The sequence below is a fragment of the Brassica napus genome, chromosome A3 (genome assembly GCF_020379485.1).
Source record: "Brassica napus cultivar Da-Ae chromosome A3, Da-Ae, whole genome shotgun sequence".
Taxonomy (NCBI): Eukaryota; Viridiplantae; Streptophyta; class Magnoliopsida; order Brassicales; family Brassicaceae; genus Brassica; species Brassica napus.
In genome coordinates, this window is record NC_063436.1 from 4,753,382 (window position 1) to 4,772,428 (window position 19,047).

General features: G+C 33.8%; 3 protein-coding genes, 1 long non-coding RNA gene, 1 other non-coding gene and 1 pseudogene across 7 annotated transcripts; 1 reads left to right on the forward strand and 5 right to left on the reverse strand.

Annotated features, from left to right (window-relative positions):
- Positions 1–582: 582 nt before the first annotated feature.
- Positions 583–1,746, reverse strand: LOC106443270. The gene is made up of 3 exons (XR_001287989.3): positions 1,465–1,746; positions 1,123–1,369; positions 583–1,010 (listed from the first exon to the last, which is right to left on the reverse strand). It is a non-coding gene; the product is annotated as an uncharacterized LOC106443270 (long non-coding RNA).
- A 1,158-nt stretch (positions 1,747–2,904) lies between these two features.
- LOC106436128 (uncharacterized protein C24B11.05) lies at positions 2,905–4,984 on the forward strand. Of its 2 annotated transcripts, none has more exons than XM_013877089.3 (9): positions 2,905–3,023; positions 3,333–3,418; positions 3,522–3,587; positions 3,686–3,783; positions 3,849–3,886; positions 3,970–4,057; positions 4,138–4,416; positions 4,512–4,577; positions 4,654–4,984. In XM_013877089.3, exons 2-9 carry the CDS (start codon positions 3,358–3,360, stop codon positions 4,804–4,806), a joined length of 849 nt encoding a protein of 282 aa, XP_013732543.1. In that variant the 5' UTR covers positions 2,905–3,023; positions 3,333–3,357; the 3' UTR covers positions 4,807–4,984. The 2 variants fall into 2 exon arrangements, with proteins under 2 accessions (XP_013732543.1, XP_022568916.1); XM_022713195.2 differs by lacking the exon at positions 2,905–3,023 and adding an exon at positions 3,180–3,199.
- Positions 4,985–5,011: 27 nt separating this feature from the next.
- On the reverse strand, positions 5,012–6,285 carry LOC106436137 (annotated as a pseudogene).
- A 6,222-nt stretch (positions 6,286–12,507) lies between these two features.
- LOC106436112 (probable LRR receptor-like serine/threonine-protein kinase At3g47570) lies at positions 12,508–16,150 on the reverse strand. 2 transcript variants are annotated; one of them, XM_013877079.3, is made up of 3 exons: positions 15,755–16,090; positions 13,361–15,669; positions 12,508–13,075 (listed from the first exon to the last, which is right to left on the reverse strand). In XM_013877079.3, exons 2-3 carry the CDS (start codon positions 15,651–15,653, stop codon positions 12,714–12,716), a joined length of 2,655 nt encoding a protein of 884 aa, XP_013732533.1. In that variant the 5' UTR covers positions 15,654–15,669; positions 15,755–16,090; the 3' UTR covers positions 12,508–12,713. The 2 variants fall into 2 exon arrangements, with proteins under 2 accessions (XP_013732533.1, XP_013732525.1); XM_013877071.3 differs by having other exon boundaries at positions 13,361–16,150.
- Positions 16,151–16,762: 612 nt separating this feature from the next.
- TRNAG-UCC lies at positions 16,763–16,834 on the reverse strand. The gene has a single exon. It is a non-coding gene; the product is annotated as a tRNA-Gly (tRNA).
- A 488-nt stretch (positions 16,835–17,322) lies between these two features.
- On the reverse strand, positions 17,323–18,942 carry LOC106443268 (methyl-CpG-binding domain-containing protein 6-like). The gene is made up of 3 exons (XM_013884842.3): positions 18,121–18,942; positions 17,805–17,918; positions 17,323–17,729 (listed from the first exon to the last, which is right to left on the reverse strand). The coding sequence occupies exons 1-3, from the start codon at positions 18,286–18,288 to the stop codon at positions 17,490–17,492; spliced, it is 522 nt and encodes a 173-aa protein (XP_013740296.1). The 5' UTR covers positions 18,289–18,942; the 3' UTR covers positions 17,323–17,489.
- Between the last annotated feature and the right edge of the window lie 105 nt (positions 18,943–19,047).

The window sequence follows — 19,047 nt, forward strand, 5'->3', positions numbered from 1 at the left end:
TATATAGTTCAAAAACAAACTGAAAAAATAAAGGGAGAAAGTTATGTTAATAATTCTAAATTAAACAAAATAATATCGACATGTAACAATGGAAAAAATGGAGAAACTGTGATTTTAGTATAGATAGAGGAGGACGAACGACACAGAGTGTATATAGCCTATAGTTTTATATGGTTACTTGATGATTATGGTTGTTTTTGCTACATAGCCAAATTTCCCTTTATTTATTGTTGTTGAATTTGTTTGTTAAATAATTTTCTTAAATGCATAGTTCAAAAGTTATTTATAATTTTCATTAAAGTCGTTAATTTAGATGTCAAAATAATTTTACATTTAAATTGGATAGTTTAGCCATCTCACTTATAAGCAAGTATATTTTTCCAAAAAAAAACCCCAAAAAATAGTGATTTTGGTCACCTAGACTTGTATTAATGCCATGATTGTCGAGAATTATCACATGCCTGATTTCAGCTATGATCTCTGTCTTAAAAATTAAAGATATATTCTCTATTTGCTACCTCACAGAAAAAACTAATCACGATAAAGCAAGCATCACATTTCAATTGTGTAAGTAAATCAAATAAACAACACCATAAGATAATTTAAGCACAACCAAATATCTGTCTCACAGTTTCCTCAAAATTTACCAAAAAAAAAAGAGGAGTCAAGCATCTCTCATGAAAACTAAACAACCAATAAACGTAAACACAAGGAAATTTCATATGTTCCTTCTTTCTAATGCCCTCTAAGACGCTCGAGCTAGAGTTTGTAACCAAAGATCAAAATCATGAAAGAAGACCGTAAACACAAACTAAGAGAGTAGTACGGTACCGTCCTATATCTGTAGACGGGAGGCCGGTAGTGAGAATTGGAGACGCTTTCGTAGGCTTATTGTTGTTATTTTTTAGTGGTATGGTCACCGAAGAGCGGTAATGCGTAAATAAGACATCAACGAAAGTGATCGACTCTCGGTAGGATCAGGAGGGGTCGAAGGCTTTTCCTTTACAATCCTGGAGAAAGACAGACGAATGCCACTTTAGTGTTGGTTGTGCTCAACTAATCTAACCATGTTTAAGAAGAAAAACAAATTGATAGCATAGTACACGTCGAAATAATACTTACATCGAGGGTACCTTTTGAGCCATAAGAGTATCTGCTTCTCCACACACAACACGTAATGACTCCACCTCGAAAGTAGAGAGTCAAATGAGGTAATAGTAAGCAACAAAAAAAACTTTTATCTTAGCTGAGGTAAGGTTTTTGAACTCACCAGGGACAAAGTTCTATCTGAATCGAAGCTATCAAGACGAACAGTCATGAAAGTTACAATCATCAAGTATCACCCCTAAACCTGAAGAATTCCTATAATCTGCAACAAAAAGATGAATTTATACCTCAACCATTTATGATGTTACCAATTATTAGATAATAACTTTGATTCAAATGGGTGAAATAAGCAAATACCAATGGATGTAGATTCACCATTGTTGGAGTTGGTAAATTGCAGAGAATATTCTTTTCAACTTCGTAGAGGTGGTGCTGTTCATCGTTGGAAGCACCAAACTTTATGGTAGAGCTTCCGCCGGTTACATTGGAAGATGATAAGCTCGATTAAATGCTAGAGAATTGGACGATTGGAATAAATTACGTAAATGCAAGGATTTAAGGAACACATAAATGAAAACTTAATCTGTTACAGAAAATTCTACGGAGGCGACATAGCCGCCTGTGCTGTGTACGTCGATAGACCAACAAATTAGAAACTCTATATATTTTGGGCCTTCATAAAATGACAGCATGAAAGCCCAGACAGAGAACATAAGCGTGGTCAAAACATTAGGCCATATAGATTTCAATAACGAAAAAAATGAGTTACGGATTCAGGAGCTGCCAGGTGTCCTGTTTTGCCCCCCTCTACACGTTGATGTGGCACTCTAAGGAGAGAGACAACCCTCCTTTATTGTATAAGATATGGTTGGTTTTACATGTTTGGTTCGAATTTCGGGCTCCAGAACATTTTTTTTAACACAATTTAATTTAATTTTTTTTTTCGTAATCTAGTGAATCAGTTCATCTTCAGTTTGAGTTTACTCAAATTGGATTGGGTTTAGTTAAATTGATTTAAACCAAAACACTTGTTTTTAACACAAAACATAAAGAATTATTGTATTAAATGCAAATTCATTAACAAAACCTGAAAACATTCAAACCAATGTTTTAAAACTGAACCATTAGTTGAACCAAATAATTATTTAAGTCACAGTTCAATATAATTTGAACGATTATACCTGGTTTACAATTATATATATATATATATATTTAAGTATATAAATTAAAAGTAATTATAGTAAATATAAAACATATATTTCTAAATATCAAGTACAAATTATATGAAATATCAACTAGATTGGTTTTGTTCATTCGGCCGTGGATTTTTGATATATTTAATAGTTTTTATCTGGTTTAATTATTTAAGGTTCAATCCGACTACGTAACCGGTTTATAGTTGAAGTCTAACCATCGGATCGCTCCGGATTTAAGAATATTGATTCAAACATTAACCTAACATGGAGTGCATTTTTCAGAATCAATGTAAAGCAGCATTGGTGATAATAGTATCCGGTACGTATAGACCGGAGTGGCACATCAATGTAAACCGGAACCGAGTTTCAAGGAGGAATAAAATTAAGGCGCACGTTATACTTTGGAAAAAGTGTTTGATGTCGGCTCTTAAAACCTACGCGTGCCGTCCGACTACTCGCTAAGAAAAGTAAATGAAAAAAGGAAAATGACACGTGGAGAAATCCTGGGATGTGGACGTGAGTGAAAGAAAGCTTTTGTCCCTCCAGATTGAACGACAACCAATGGATGTGTCATGAAAACCCCACCCATTGAAACGTTTGGCTCTCAAAACATTTCGACTTCTATTTATAATTACTTATTTATTAAAAAGTATATTCTCCTTCAAATCTTCTCCATCTTTTTTATTCTCTCTCGAAGTTTCATTGGATCACAAAAAAAAGGTAAAAAAATCACTTCTTCATTGGTTAGGTTTCAATTTCTTTTCGTTATAGTTACTGTTTCGATCTGGATGGTTACATTTTGTAGCATTTACTGTTTTGATTCTTTCGATTCGTGAGGATGTGTATGTTTTCAGTTGATCTCTAGAGATGTATCTGTTGTTGGTGATGGCTTAAAGGTAGTAACTTAGATGTATGTTGTGGCGATCTGGTGTCATTGTTCCAAGTTTCGTGGAATATGAGATTGGGATTAAAGTTTTTTTTTTTTTTGAGCCACTTGAGATTAAAGGTTTGTTAATAATTTGTTTTCAGGTGTTTGTCAATTTGCAATTTAAAAATGGCGTACGAGGAAAACTTTCAGAAAACTTCCGAACCTAAGTATGATTGTCTTTTATTCGGTAAGAAGATAAAAATATGATTACTTTTATTTTGAATGTTAAACATTTGATTTGTGATTGAGAAATTGTGGTTTAAAGTTTCAACCTTTTTCTGATTATACAGACATAGATGATACTCTTTACCCTTTCAGTTCTGGTCTTGCTACGCTAGTCAAAAACAACATTCAAGGTATAATGTTCATTTCTTTCTTGTTCTTATTCTTGTCTTGAAAGATTGGTTTGTTCAATGTTATAACTTAACATGTCTTCGTCATTGTTGTTGTGAAGAGTATATGACTCAGAAACTTGGTATTGAAGAAGATAAAGTCCAAGAACTCTGCCTTTCTCTTTACAAAATCTATGGAACAACTATGGCTGGTCTCAAGGTATCTTCTGTTTTACAATAACTTATCTATTTATCTATCTAACATGCCCTTTTTGATTCTTTCAGGCTGTGGGTTATGACTTTGACTATGACGATTTCCATCGGTACCCAACCTTCTTTTATATATTTGCTTATCACTTCTTTATTAAGGTGTTTGTTACTTAAGACTCCTTCTTTTGTTTCACAGTTTTGTTCATGGGAGATTGCCATACGCAACACTCAAGCCTGACCCTGTTTTGAGGAACATTATCCTCAGCTTGCCTATTCGCAAAGTTGTATGTGTTTTTTTACTAACCTCTTACATTTTAGTTTCAATTCACCTATATACCCTCTCAATCTTCATTTTTGCACACAGGTTTTCACGAATGCAGACAAGGCTCATGCAGCCAAGATTATCGCTAGGCTAGGCCTAGAGGACTGCTTTGAAAGAATCATATCTTTCGAGACTCTGAACCCCACCACCAAAACTGAGTCTGCTGTTGCTACTGAGACCAGAGAGATCTTCGACATAAGCAGTTACATGGCAAATCCTGACCCAAGCGTTGAACTCCCAAAGACTCCGGTTATATGCAAACCATCTGAAGGAGCATTCGAACAGGTTTTCAAGATGACCAACATCAATCCTCACAAGACAGTAAGAACACTATCAAATCTACACCCCTTCTTGTTCTTTTATTACCTAATCACTAAACCTTAATAAGATACAAAACTCTTTGTTGGTGTTTTCAGTTGTTCTTTGATGACAGCATCCGTAACATTCAAACCGGGAAACGTGTGGGTCTCCACACCGTATTGGTAAGTAAAAGAAGCAGAGACTTAAAACAGAACTCTTATCAATCTCAACGCTGACCTCTTGTTACTGTATAATTAGGTTGGGACCTCACACAAAGCTGAAGGAGTAGATATTGCATTGGAGCATATTCACAACATTCGTGAAGCTCTCCCTGAACTGTGGGATGCCGTTGACGACAAAGCCGAGGAGATTAGAGCTAGGCAGAAGGTTGCCATTGAAACCATAGCTTAAACAAAAATACATTTCACTCGCATTTTCTCAGCTGCTGATTGTAACACATTTCTCATTATCACCACTCACTCTCTGAGGAGAAAAGTAATAAGTGTAATCTAAAGCTTTTATTAAGAGAAACAGTGAATGTAATGAAACAAGTTGAGTTTTTATTTAATCCATAATATTAAAAAATGAATGTAAACATCTTTTAATTACATGATTCTCATGATATCTTTTTATCATTCACTTGCTTTTCCTCTCCTTTTGACATGTACAAAAGAATCTGAACCATGATGATTCCATGCATGGAGACAGCAAGAACAGTGCCCATAATAACCATACTAAACGGAGCATTCTCCTGAACGCTGGGGAAAACTCTCACCATGGCTCCGCTCCACCCAAGTCAAGAAAATAAGCTGCCCAGTGCTCTTGTTTCTCAAATTCTTCCAAATCTGAGGAACTTTCGAAGACAGCAATATCAAATACTTGGAAGCATAAAGAACTTCGAACACCAAAGGATCAATCCGACCAGTGAACAGAGTTGGTGCTAAAGCAAAGTACAGAACTGCTCTGAGCCTCTGACCCAAGTTGATACAGGGAGAGGTCGTCGAGTGAAATAGTAACCACAAGCCACCAAGATCAAAGCTTGGATCAAAAGAAACACAAGTTCACCAAAGGCTGAGAAGGGAAGCTTCTTGTCAAGACAATACGCGAGGGAGATCGTGTAACCAACCACTTCGAGCTCGAATGCTACAACGCTTAAGCCTCTTACACTCTTATTCTCCAAGATTTTCATTACCTAAAACAACATAGACGTTATAAGTATATAATACAAGTGATAAAGGATGCTTCTTGACAGCATATAGCGAATAGTGGTATCCTCTTTAGACCTCTATTCCCTTTCTTTTCTTTTTCCCAAACCAGAGCATGACAAAGTGGACATTCGAGGACCGTGACGTCTCCTCTAAAGAGCGGGCCACCAAGAAGAAGTGAAAACACTTATTCCATGCGGTGTTGAGCTCATGGGATGGCAATGAAGTTCAGGTTGCATGCTTTCATATGACTTCAAGTAAACTTTCTTCATCGAGAGGTTAAACCCCCTCAATGAAATTTGGATAGTGTTCCAACATCGCTCAACAACGCCTTCAATATTAGTTAAATTGTTGATAACGTTTTTTACCTTTTTCTACCCTCCCAACACACATGATCATCATCCCAAAAAAATATGTTTCTTCCGGATGATTTCATTGAAGGGTTGATGTTCTCCAATTCTTTGACAGAGGAAACAAGTATCTATGATTCCACCACCTTAAGATCGCCAATTCTGGATGACCTCCCCTAGTGGCGATCTCAATGTGGTGGAACCCTAGGTACTTGTTTCCTCAGTCAAAGAATTAGAGAACACTTTTGATGAAATTATCAAGAAAAAACTTATCTTTTTGAGGTGTTGATCATATGTTTTGGACTGTTAGAAAAAGGTAAAAAAATCATTAACAATTTAACTAATACTGAAAGCATCACCGTTGTTGAATGCTGCTGGGACACAATCCAGATTTCATTGAGCGGATTTAATTTTACCAAAAAGTAAGAAAATGATGATACAATAATTAAGATATTGTCTCGTAGTACGACGGTTTGATAACGTAATGAATTTCATGATACAACTACAAAAATCTTCTGAATTGTACTACTCTATCAGAAGTCTTTCAAAACAAGTTTTGTATATACTCTCAGACTTAAAAAAATTAAAATAAAAAAGGTAACGTGAGGAATTAATTGTATTATTTTTTCTCTGCTGTGTATGAACAAATCAACACAATGCTCCTTTTATAACTTCAAAAAGATGAAACACGTTATGTCATTTATGGAGACACTAACATACCCAATTTTACTAGGAATAAAGGAAATTTGATTCCTTTGACTGCGATTCGAGTACGTTAGAGATTTTAGTCATAATGTGGCATTGACTAAATTAAAACCCACAATATACTAAAATTGGATATATATTTATATTTAATCAAATATCAAAATATTTTATGAATAAGATTTAAAACAAACTAATTAACATAAAATCTAATATACTATTATTTGCGAAGTAAATTTTTACAATGAAGCACTCACGTTGAAAGTTAGAGTGGTTAATATCGTTTATACCTTTAATGAATAAAATGTATAAATAAATTAAAAAATAAAAACGAAATTTTAATTGATTTTGATTAGATAATTGATTATTATTAAGAATAGTAATAATTATCTAAAATCTGAAAATTTATTTAAAAAAGAGATACCTTCTGTATATATTGTATTGTTATCTGAAAAAGTCTTTAAGTAAAAAAATTAAAAACATAAATCAATAACTAAATATCAATTAAATAAAATTATTAGTTATATAATCTATACTATTATTTGCGTAGTCAATTTTTAGAATCGAGCTCTCACGTTAAAAGTTAGAGCGGTTAATATCGTTTATATCCTTAATGAATCAATTATATAAATTAGTCAAAAATAAAAACGAATTTTAAATCTATATGATTAAATAAATGATTAAAATTAATAATAATTAGAATTATCTAAAATATAAATAATTAAAAACGAATTTCTGTAAAACATAAAATAATTCTTAAATATATTGTGTTTTTATCTGTTTATACCCTTAGTGAATCAATTATATAAATTAGTCAAAAAATAAAAATGAATTTAAATCTATCTCATTAAACAAATGATTAAAATTAATAATAATCAGAATTATCTAAAATATAAATAATTAAAAACAAATTTATATAAAACATAAGATAATTCTTAAATATATTGTGTTTTATCTGAAATAACATTATTTTTTGGAATTGAGCCCTCACGTTAATTTTTGAGCGGTTAATATCGTTTAAACCTTTAATGAATCAATTATATAAATTAGTCAAAAATAAAAAAAAATTTTAAATCTATCTGATTAAATAAATGATTAAAATTAATAATAATCAGAATTATCTAAAATATAAATAATTAAAAAACAAATTTCTATAAAACATAAGATATTCTTAAATACATTGTGTTTTTATCTGAAAATAGTATTCTTTTATTATAAAGTATAAATTTTAATGTTTGATTTATTTTTTTAAAACATAATTAATAATTTATTATGTTGGTTTTTTTATTTAATAATTATAAACTAATAAATATCTATAAAAACACTATGCTCGCATGTGCGGACAGAATACCTAGTTAAAAATAGAATATTGAATTATCCAAAATCTAAAAATATAATTTAAATAGATAATTTCTATATATATATTGTATTGTTATCTGAAAAAATATTTTAGTAAAACATTAAAAACATAAATTATATAATTAAATATCAATCAAACAATTTTTTTAATTATATAATTTAAAACTATTATTTGCGAAGTAAATTTTTGCAATGGAGTTCTCACGTTAAAAGTTAGTATGGCTAATGTCGTTTAACCCTTAATGAATAAAATATTTAAATAAATTAAAAAATAAGAATGAAATTTTAATTGATTTTGATTAGATAATTGATTAATATTAAGAATAATAAGAATTATCCAAAATCTGAAAATATAATTTAAAAAAGAGATAACTTATGTATATATTGTATTGTTATCTGAAAAAGTCAAATAATTTTTTATTTATATATATATAAAAATATGTTTGCCTCTCTCCTAAACTATCCACGTGGAAAGTCACTCTCTGACAGACTGACACGTGTCTCTGGGTTTTATTTCTTTGGCTAGACTTGAGTTTAACTTTAGGCTTATAGTATAAAATACAATTGATAGGGATTTTTTACTCTTTAATATTATTGAATGTGTTAATTATTTCTTAATACATAGTAGATAAAACAAAAAAAAACACGCATTACGATATGAACGTTATATTATCATCAAAGCAATATTTACCATATGTACCTCAAAATTTTAAGTATATAAACAGTCAACAGCAGTGTGTTGAATATTATATTCATATGATTTAAAAGTATTTACAAATTTTTATTTTTAAACATACACCAAAAACTTTATGAAAGTAAATATCCATTCAGATTCTCAACCACTTCAAATATCACCAACGCCAAAAAAATTTAATCAAGTGCACGAAAACTATAATATATATAAAACTACAACAAATACATTAGTTAATGAAAAATCCTTTTTAAAAAGTATTATGGATGCATACATAAATATTTAGTGAAATGTATAAAAGGAAATAAAAATAACAATAACTTGAAGAACAAAATGTATAAGACTGAGAATATTAATGATTTGTGATTTAATATATATTCAACTTATTGTCACAAAAAACTTAATAAAAAAATACATACTCTGTTTAAAGACCATTAAAAATTACGTTAAAACTTTTAACATTTTAAGAGAAATTATGAATCAATAATATTAATTTTATCCGAAAAATTCAGCACTAAATGCAAAAAAAAAAAAAAACCTTAAACTTTATAATCCTAAGCATTATTCCAAACGAAACCTTAAACCCAACCTAAACCAAACGCTAAACCTTTTCTACTACCTAAACCCTAAATCCTACCTAACCCTAAACCCTACCTAAACCTAGACCTTAACCCTATCTAACCCTAAACCCTACATAAACCTAACCCTAATCCCTAAACCCTTCATACTACCTAACCCTAAACCCTGTTTAACCCTAAACCCTACCTAACCCTAAACCCTTCCTAACCCTAAAACCCTACCTAAAACCTAACCCTAAATCCTACTAACCCTAAACCCTACTAACCCTTAACCCTACCTAACCCTAACCCTACATAACCCTAAACCCTACTAACCCTACCTAACCTAAACCCTTTCTAGCCCTAAACCCTACCTAACCCTAAACCCTACTAACCCTAAACCCTACCTAACCCTAAACCCTACCTAACCCTAAACCCTTTCTAGCCCTAAACCCTACCTAACCCTAAACCCCATCTAACGCTAAACCCTACCTAACCCTAAACCCCTTCTAACCTTAAACCTGACCTAACCCTAAACCATGCCTAACCCTAAACCCTACCTAACCCTTTTTAGCCGTAAATCCTTCTAACCCTAAACCCTTTCTAACCCTAAACCATGCTAACCCTAAACCCTAAATCCTACTAACCCTAAATCCTACCTAACCTAAACCCTACCTAACCCTAAAACCTTTCTAACCCTAAACCCTTTCTAGCCCTAAACCCTACCTAACCCTAAACCCTACCTAACCCTAAACCCTACCTAACCCTCAACCCTACCTACCCTAAACCCTTTTTAACCCTAAACCCTACCTAACCCTAAACCCTACCTAACCCTAACCCTGAAACCTACCTAACGCTAACCCTACATAACCCTAAACCCTACTAACCATACCTAACCTAAACCATTTCTAACCCTAAACCCTTTCTAGCCCTAAACCCTACTTAACCCGAAACTCTACTAACCTTAAACCCTACTAACCTTAAACCCTATTATTTTCCTAAACCCTTTCTAACCCTAAACCCTACCTAACCCTAAACCCTACCTAACCCGTGCTTGGGAGTCCCTGATGATTAAATAAACCAAGGATTTTACACCCTACCTAACCCTAAACCCTACCTACCCTAAATCCTTTCTAACCCTAAACCCTACCTAACCCTAAACCCCTTCTAACCCTAAACCCTTTCTAACCCTAAACCTTACCTGACCCTAAATCCCTTCTAACCCTAAACCTGACCTAACCCTACCTAACCCTTTCTAGCCTTAAATCATACTAACCCTAAACCCTTTCTAACCCTAAACCATGCTAACCCTAAACCCTACCTAATTCTAAACCCTACCTAACCCTAAACCCTACTAACTCTAAACCCTACCTAACCTAAACCCTATCTAACCCTAAAACCTTTTTAACTCTAAACCCTTTCTTGCCCTAAACCCTACCTAACCCTGAACCCTACTATCCCTAAACTCTACTAACCCTAAACCCTACCTAACCCTACCTAACCCTAAACCCTATCTATCCTAAACCCTTTTTAACCCTAAACCTTTTCTAACCCTAAATCCTTCCTAACCCTAAACCCTGCCTAACCCTAAAAACTCTACCTAACCCTAAACCCTTTCTAACCCTAAACCCTACCTAACCCTTAAACCCTGCTAACCTTAAACTCTGCCTAAACCTAACCCTAAAACCCTACCTAAACCTAACCATAAATCCCATCTAACGCTAAAACTCTACCAACCCTAAACATTAAAAAATAATCTCAAAACTTAAAGTTAAAAAAACCTAAACTCTACCGATATGTAATTTGCTGTTGTGATATTCAAATAACAAATTACATAGCGGATTTTAAATCTTACATCCATTATTTTAATTGCCAAACTATTTTGAAAGTTGTATCTTATGAATAATAAAGGTAAATTATATTTTAATAACGTTAAATTTTGTTAAAATAGAATGAAAAACTATTATCACAAATAAATAAAGAATTTTGATGAAATTTGAAAATCTTCGAATCAATAACAATTAATTAGTAATATTTCAAAAACCCTTAAACTATTATAGCTGTAGAATCTCAAAAAAAAAAAATTAAAGTTCTCAAACATTTATTTGCCAATAACCATCCTTAAAGCTTTGCTCATTCACAAAAAATAATATTATTTACATAAATTGCAAACAAGTTTTGTTTTTTGACTAGAGACCCAAGTTTAAATTATACCACTTCTTAAAACAATAACCATCCTTAAATCTTTGCTCATTCAAAAAACTAATATTCTTTACATAAATTGGAAACACGTTTTGTTTTTTGACTAGAGACCCAAGTTTAAATTATACCACTAAAATATTTTAATATTTAATTGTTCAGAAATATATATATTTATATATTCGAGAGTAGACAATGCATAGATGATACTAAATTGATCGCAAGAATTCTTTTTGGAAAACACAATATAACTAGTATAGTATACAAAGAACTTTTCAAAAATTTATGAAAATGTTTAAGCCCACATCGCGGGCAAAACACCTAGTTAACTTATTAAATCTAAATTCAAATCCACGTATCTAAAGTGAAATTGTTAAATTTTATATTCAACCAAATATATAGTTTTATAAACGGTTCATGTCACTTATTTTTGGATCTCTGTTCCCTCATTTAAAACAATTATTATTTTGACCAACAAATACACTAATTCATGGCAGTTACATTAACTCCAAATTCCAGTCCTTCTCTTCGTTGAAAAACTTATAGGAAAAATAATCTACAGTTCCAACCAAAAGTTTACTTGAAGTCCTATGAAAGCATGCAACGCTTAAGCCTCTTGCACTCTTATTCTCAAAGATTTTCATTATCTAAAACAACACAGAAAGTGACTTCTATGGAAAGCTTGTTGTAATTCTGCTTGGAGCACTTGAACCATGTGTCTCAGAGGTTCAACCATCACACCACGGACATGTGGCATACTCTCTTGCTCAATCGCCCAGAACATATGCTCTGGCGGATTAATTTCAGTTACTAATAAAACCAATAACAGTGAATACGTGGCAGCATTGATGTCTTGCTCCCACTTACATATTCTCTCAACAAACGTAAGTAACTTGTGGGTTACGCAAGTGAAAACAATTAGACAGCTAAAAAGGACGAAGAAGAACCTCTTCTCCCAACGAAGTGATGAACGCTTGAGTGAGTGGTGGCAACGCTAAAGCTATGAGAGACTTGAAGAAACTAGTAAACATGTAGTATTAGCTATCAAATTTCAAAAGCAACGTTTTCCAAATTACAAATATCAAATTGCTAACATAACGTCATCTTTTGTCTGCTAATAACATAGCATTCTGTTGAAAACATGCAAAGCATTTCCTTCAAAAACAAAAAGAAAACATTCAAAGCATATCATGAAGACAAATTATACATCTACAAGTCTTCAAGTTTGTAGAGGAGCAAGCATACAAGGCACACTTCAACTTCTAGCTCCTCTTTTGTCTTTGAAGAACCTCTCCTTGATTGAGATTAATTCTTTTACAACCTCACTCATTCCCAAGCGGTTTGCTGGAGACTCTTCAGAACACCCAAGTCCCACTTTTAAAACCTTCGTCAAGCACTCAGCTACAGGGAAGCCAATTCTAAGGCCGTTGTGAAGAACCAATTCGTCTGCCACATCCAATACTTTCTCTGGCAATGCAGACTTGATGCAGCTACGGAGGGTAAAGTCACCGCCAAACATCTCATCGGTTGGTCGTTTTCCACTAAACATTTCAAAAATGAGAATCCCAAAGCTATATGCATCACCATGTACTGATATTTCTCCTCCCATTGCATATTCTGCACCATAAGTCATATCAAACAAGTTTGGAGCAAGAAATACACCCTCTCAGTTCCCAAATGAAGAATTTTCAAAATATTTATGCATATTAAGAATAAAATAAACATTTACAGTTAAAATGATTATTTATTTTTACTATACACTTTCCAATAACTATCAACGTACCTTAAAATATAGAAAATTTATCTTTATTGAATAAGAAAAATATATAGAAAATCTTAGATTTGAGAACGGAAAGAGTATTAGCTTTCTTCATTCAAGCATTATATGTGTGATAGGTTTACCTGGTGCCGCATAGCCGATGCTTCCTCTGACTCCAGCCGAGCTAAGTTGGTTAATGAAGGTTTCCTGGTCAAATTTGAGAAGGATTCGAGCAAGACCAAAGTCACTTACATGGGCGGTTAGATCATCATCTAATAGAACATTGCTTGGTTTCAGATCACAATGCGCAATAGCATCATGGCAACTAACGTGAAGATACTCCAAAACAGAAGCCACGTCTATCGCTATGTTAATCCTTTCCAGAAGTGTCAATGTTCTTGAGGGCCTAGAAATCTTTTCCATTTCATTTGGGTGCAGCCACATATCCAAGCTTCCATTTGGCATGTACTCATAGATTAAAGCTCTGAATTCATTTCCTTGGAAATCAATACTTGAACAAGCTGTCAACAGTTTCACAAGATTACGATGTCTAATATCTTTCAAGGATTCACATTCTGCCATATAGCTCTTCATTGCTCCACGTCTCTGCATGTTTAGAACTTTAACTGCAACAACCTTGTTCTCAGCAGGCAGAAGGGCTTTAAAAACGGTACCAAAGCTGCCTGACCCGATCAAATTAATCGAAGAGAAGCCATCTGTCGCATTTCGAAGATCTCCATAACTTATCATTTCATGAAAAAACCCCAAGGTGGAAGGAGTTTCTTCGTTGATCTTTTTCTTCTTTCTGCTTTTTAACCAACAAAGAGAAACTGAAGCTATGAAGCAAAGAAAAAGCAAAGATATGCCTATGCTTACCCCAATCACAAGTTTCTTTCGTGAATTTTCTGCTGGTTGCATAAAACATGGCTGTAGTCGCAATTCCAAGATGCCTCCACAAAGGTTTTGGTTTCCAAATACCGAGACTATGGTAGCGTTTTGGAACTTTCCATCTGTTGGCACATTTCCTTTGAAGTTGTTAAATGATAGATTGAGATACTCCAACAAGCTAAAGTTTGTGAGATATTCAGGGATTCTTCCAGAGAGATTGTTGCTTGAGAAATCAACCTCCTTAATACCCACCAACCCACTTATATCTGGAATGATTCCATCAAAAGAATTTCCTTGCAGACAAAGTTTTTCCAGTGAGAGACACTTTCCCAAAGTCTCTGGGAGTTTCCCTGATAGCTTATTATGCGCAAAATATAGCTTACCAAGATGTCCAAGTCGTCCAACATCTTCTGGCAGAGAGCCCGTCAATGAATTATTTGACATGCGTAGGGAAACAAGGGTCGGAATTTGCATAATCTCCTGAGGTATAATACCAGTCAACTTATTATTCTCGATATGTAAATATAGCAAATAGCTGCATTTACCAAGATTTGGAGGAATGTTTCCTTCAAAACTATTGTTGTATAAATAGAGTTTTTCTAACCGAGTGATGTTGCCTAAAGAATGTGGTATGTCTCCTGACATTCTATTTGTATGGACACTTAATACCACCAAACCTGAAAGTTTCCCAAAAGAGACTGGGATTGGTCCTTTCAATAGATTTTCGGACAACACTAATACTTGTAGGTGTATGAGATTCCCAATGTCATGAGGAATGCTTCCAGATATCGAATTCTCTACAAGAGCCAACTTATTGAGGCTCATCGATAGATTGACAATGGAGGCAGGCAAGTCACCCCCAAGCCTATTGAATGACACATCTAAGCTTTGCAGTTGGGTACAGTTGGTCAAAGCAACAAGAAATTCAAGATCTCCAGCTGAAAAACTTCCCAAAGAATTGTCATTAAGGGCTAGTGTTTGCAAATATCGTATTTTTGCAAAGCTCAGAGGGATACTTCCTGTCAGACTGTTATACTCCATGCCCAAAAATTGAAGAGTTGAAATATTTGCAAGTGTTGATGGAATGGTTCCTGTGAAAGAATTATTTCCTATAGACCACTCTCGAAGGTTTGGTAGCAAATTACCGAAATCAGGTCTCAGGTTGCCAGAGAAACCATTATCAAACATGTCCAAAAACGTAAGTGAGGACAAGTTGTAAATTGCAGGAGGAAACATACCAGAGAAATGGTTTGAATGTAATACAAAAATCAACAGTTGAGTCAATCTACCTATAACAACTGGAACTTCTCCTTCCAGATTGTTTTCATCAAAGTAAATTTCTCTGATGGATGTCAGGTTTCCTAGAGATACAGGGAGGTTTCCTTTCAGGTTGTTTGTACCAAGGTCTAAATTAATAAGCTTCCTCAATGATCCTAGTTCTGAAGGAAGAGCTTGTCCAAGATGATTTGAATATAAAGAAAGGTCCAACAATCTTGAACAGTTGAACAGACTGGCTGGAATCTCTCCTCCCAGAATATTTAAGCTCATATTCAAGTACTGCAGTCTAAACAAGTTTCCCAGCTCTTGAGGGATGGTTCCACGAAAAGAGTTATCAGAGAAATCAAGTGATATGAGAAACGAAAGATTACCAATAAATGGCGATATCACTCCACCCAATTGGAATCCTCCGAGGTCTAAACCAGTAACTTTCTTGCGTTTGCGGCCGCATGTAACCCCCGTCCATTTGCAGAGAGGGAAGGAGTTGTTCCATGAAGACAGCAGAACTTGTTTCTCTTCAGAAACTTGAGACTTGAACTTGAATAATGCTTGCTTATCACTTTCATGGCTATTCCCGAATGCTTCAAGTGACATGAGAGCACTGAAAGAAATGAGAAGAAAGAGTTTCATGTTTCTCGTATTTTGCAGGAAATGAGAACAAAGAGATGAGGAAAATGTATGATGAATATCTTCCAAACGTTTATGGGTTGCTATTATCTTTCAGGTAAGGCCAAGACTAAAAAGACAAGCGATTCTGAAATATCTGAATGGGAATAGGATCAAGTATAGTACCCAAGAGAAGTGGTGAGTAGTCGTTAGTGGAAAAGTCTCTTTACATTTATTTGGCTTGATTAGTTTGAAAAAAAAAATATGTAATGAAAAAGATAATTTTTAATTTTGATGTTCTAAATAGAAGTAAATATATATTTCAATTTTATCAAAAGTATATCTAAGAAAATTATAAATAGATTTTTTTTTTTTACATTTACATCTAGGGCCAATGATCCTTACATCTATTCAACATGATCATATGAGGGCTAGATTTAGTAAATCCACTAACATTTTGAGCAAGAGATAACATGAGTCTGAAGAAATAGGTTACAAAGAGAAAACGTTTCTAGCACTTTTCTAATAAATACACAATTGAGAAGCGTCCCCAAATTAAGAGACTTTTCTATTTTTTTTTTTTTTTTTTTGGCATCAAGAGACTTTTCTATTTAGAACATCAAAATTGATGATGTATAAAATATGTGATTGGATGTAAATGACATTCTCTTAACGAGCGGTAACGTTAATGCACATCTTGATGATCAAACGCGAGAGTGTTAAGATGATATACAAAAATCATATCATAGTTGTTGTTGAAGTTTCAAAAAGCATGCGTCTGCCGGGAGTCGAACCCGGGTCTATTGCTTGGAAGGCAATTATCCTAACCGTTGGACTACAGACGCTTGATGTCTCACAGTCATGTTTTACTGCATAAATTACTGTGTTATCTACTTGTTATGTTGCATGTGTTATCTACTTGTTATGTTGCATGTGTTATCTACTTGTTATGTTGCTTCCTTTGGCAGTTAAATTCTTGGGCATTGATTGTTAGACAACGAGTAAAAGTAGAACCCTGACGCTGGCAACATTTTTTCTTTATGTTCCAAAAGAATTAGACCTTGGGGAGTACGTCATCTCTTCTGTGACCAAAACGCATTTGAAGTAAGAACACAAAAAAGCAAGCAGAACCATTCTCGTTAACCATAATAACTGCAAGTGTTAAATATCAACAGTCATCTTTTTCGTTTGTTATCCAACAATAGTTTGCTTCCTTCATCTTTGCTTTTTTGCTTTACCTCATCGTTCTCTAGCTCTCCAATACCTTATCCTCCAAAAATCCTAGGAAAACTACAACACAATCAACTTGAATCATGTGAATACAAAGCAAACATCGCCCAGTTAAATAACTATTACCATCTCAGTTTACGTTACAGTACAGCTAACTTAAATCATGTGAATACTACTAAGCAAGCATCGCCAGTTAAATAGCTCTACCATCTCCGTCAAAGCTACAAATCATGAAACAATCTAAAAATCACCACCGAGACATTATCCTCTCTACAACGAAAGTTTACTTGGGTTTTTGGTCGTTACAACAGTAAAGGCAGCGCACCAATCTCTTCTCACTGAATCTTGAACCTTGTCTTCCCCAAGAAAAGGTGACCAAGCTTCATCCCCTGAGTTCGCCATAGACCAGCTTAACTTCTCCGGTGCATTCTCAAAATCAAAGTTCAATGGCCGTGGCGGCTGCTCTTTAGCTTTTCTGCTAGATTTATTTCTTCCCTGGCCTTCCAAATGCTGCAAATACAAGATCCTATATTAACCACGAGTAACGGCGGTGAAAGGTTCAAACTTTAAAGCATGTTAACTCACGTCAGGATTGAAATCTGCTTTCTTGCTTCCTTTCTTAGAGGTTCCATGTTCCAAGTAGTACAGCACTTCGGTCCTGGACCGAAACCTACGCCCTGTGACCGGTTCGTAATAGTACTGCAAACAAAAGATTAATCTAATGCTAATCAGATTTAGCCCATAAACACACGAATCAATGGTCTTCCTTCTAAGCATTGTGTACTCTCTCTACTACAAGAACACACTTCACACTACGAAAGATGCAATTTTTTTACTCTAAAAACAGAGAATCTTCAATGTGAACAGTTCAAGCTACAAGGCAGGAGTAAAGAGAATTTACCTTATCAACCGAACCAGCTTTAGCACCGGAGGTTCGAACCTTATCTTCAACTCTCCAACCATCAGGCAACCAGTTGTCTAACGGCGCCGAACGCTTCCTCGACTTCGATTCCGATTGATGCGCCGAGTTATCTGGCGATGGATTCACCTGTTCTGTACCGTTGGACATCCGCTTCCTTCTTGATTTGGTCGCTGCTTCGCACTGCTTCTTAGGGTTCCGTCACCGGCGCGAGGAGAATGCTTCAAAAAGAATCTATTCTATTAAAACAGGAACATGACCTATTGATATAGGTGTAGTCCAACTAATTATTTTATGACTGCATATAAAAGATATAACACTATCATAGACCTATTGATAACTGCATTGTTTGAATATACCCGCTAGAGTACTTCAATCAATATATATTTCATTACATTTCTTACTGCTTTTTAATACTATCATCGACCTTATTTCCACAAAAGGTGGAATCCACTTCTCTGTAAGTTATCATATATAGCAACAGTTATGATTTGAAATAAAGATAAAATATATATATACATTAAGAAGTTGTTTAAATATGGCGACAGTTTAATGTTAATGCCTTAATGGAAAGGTGAAGGTTAACTAAAGTTATTATATATGACAACAATTTGATGTTTTTACTATTAAGATTATCTACGGGTTATTTTATGAAACATACAAAATGATTATCAAATACAAAATATCGCAACAAATTTCAAATTTAATTATATTTATGTATTTATTAGTAATAATTAAAAAAATTAACACAAATATGATTAAAAAAATAAAAAATATCGTTACAAAAAAATTTAAATACGAAAAATTAAATTTTTTTAAAATAAAGTAAAACAAAAAATATGCCCGCCCTAGAAAGGGCGGGTCAGAAACTAGTTATTGTTTAATTTATGTGTGTTCCTGGGTTTCAAA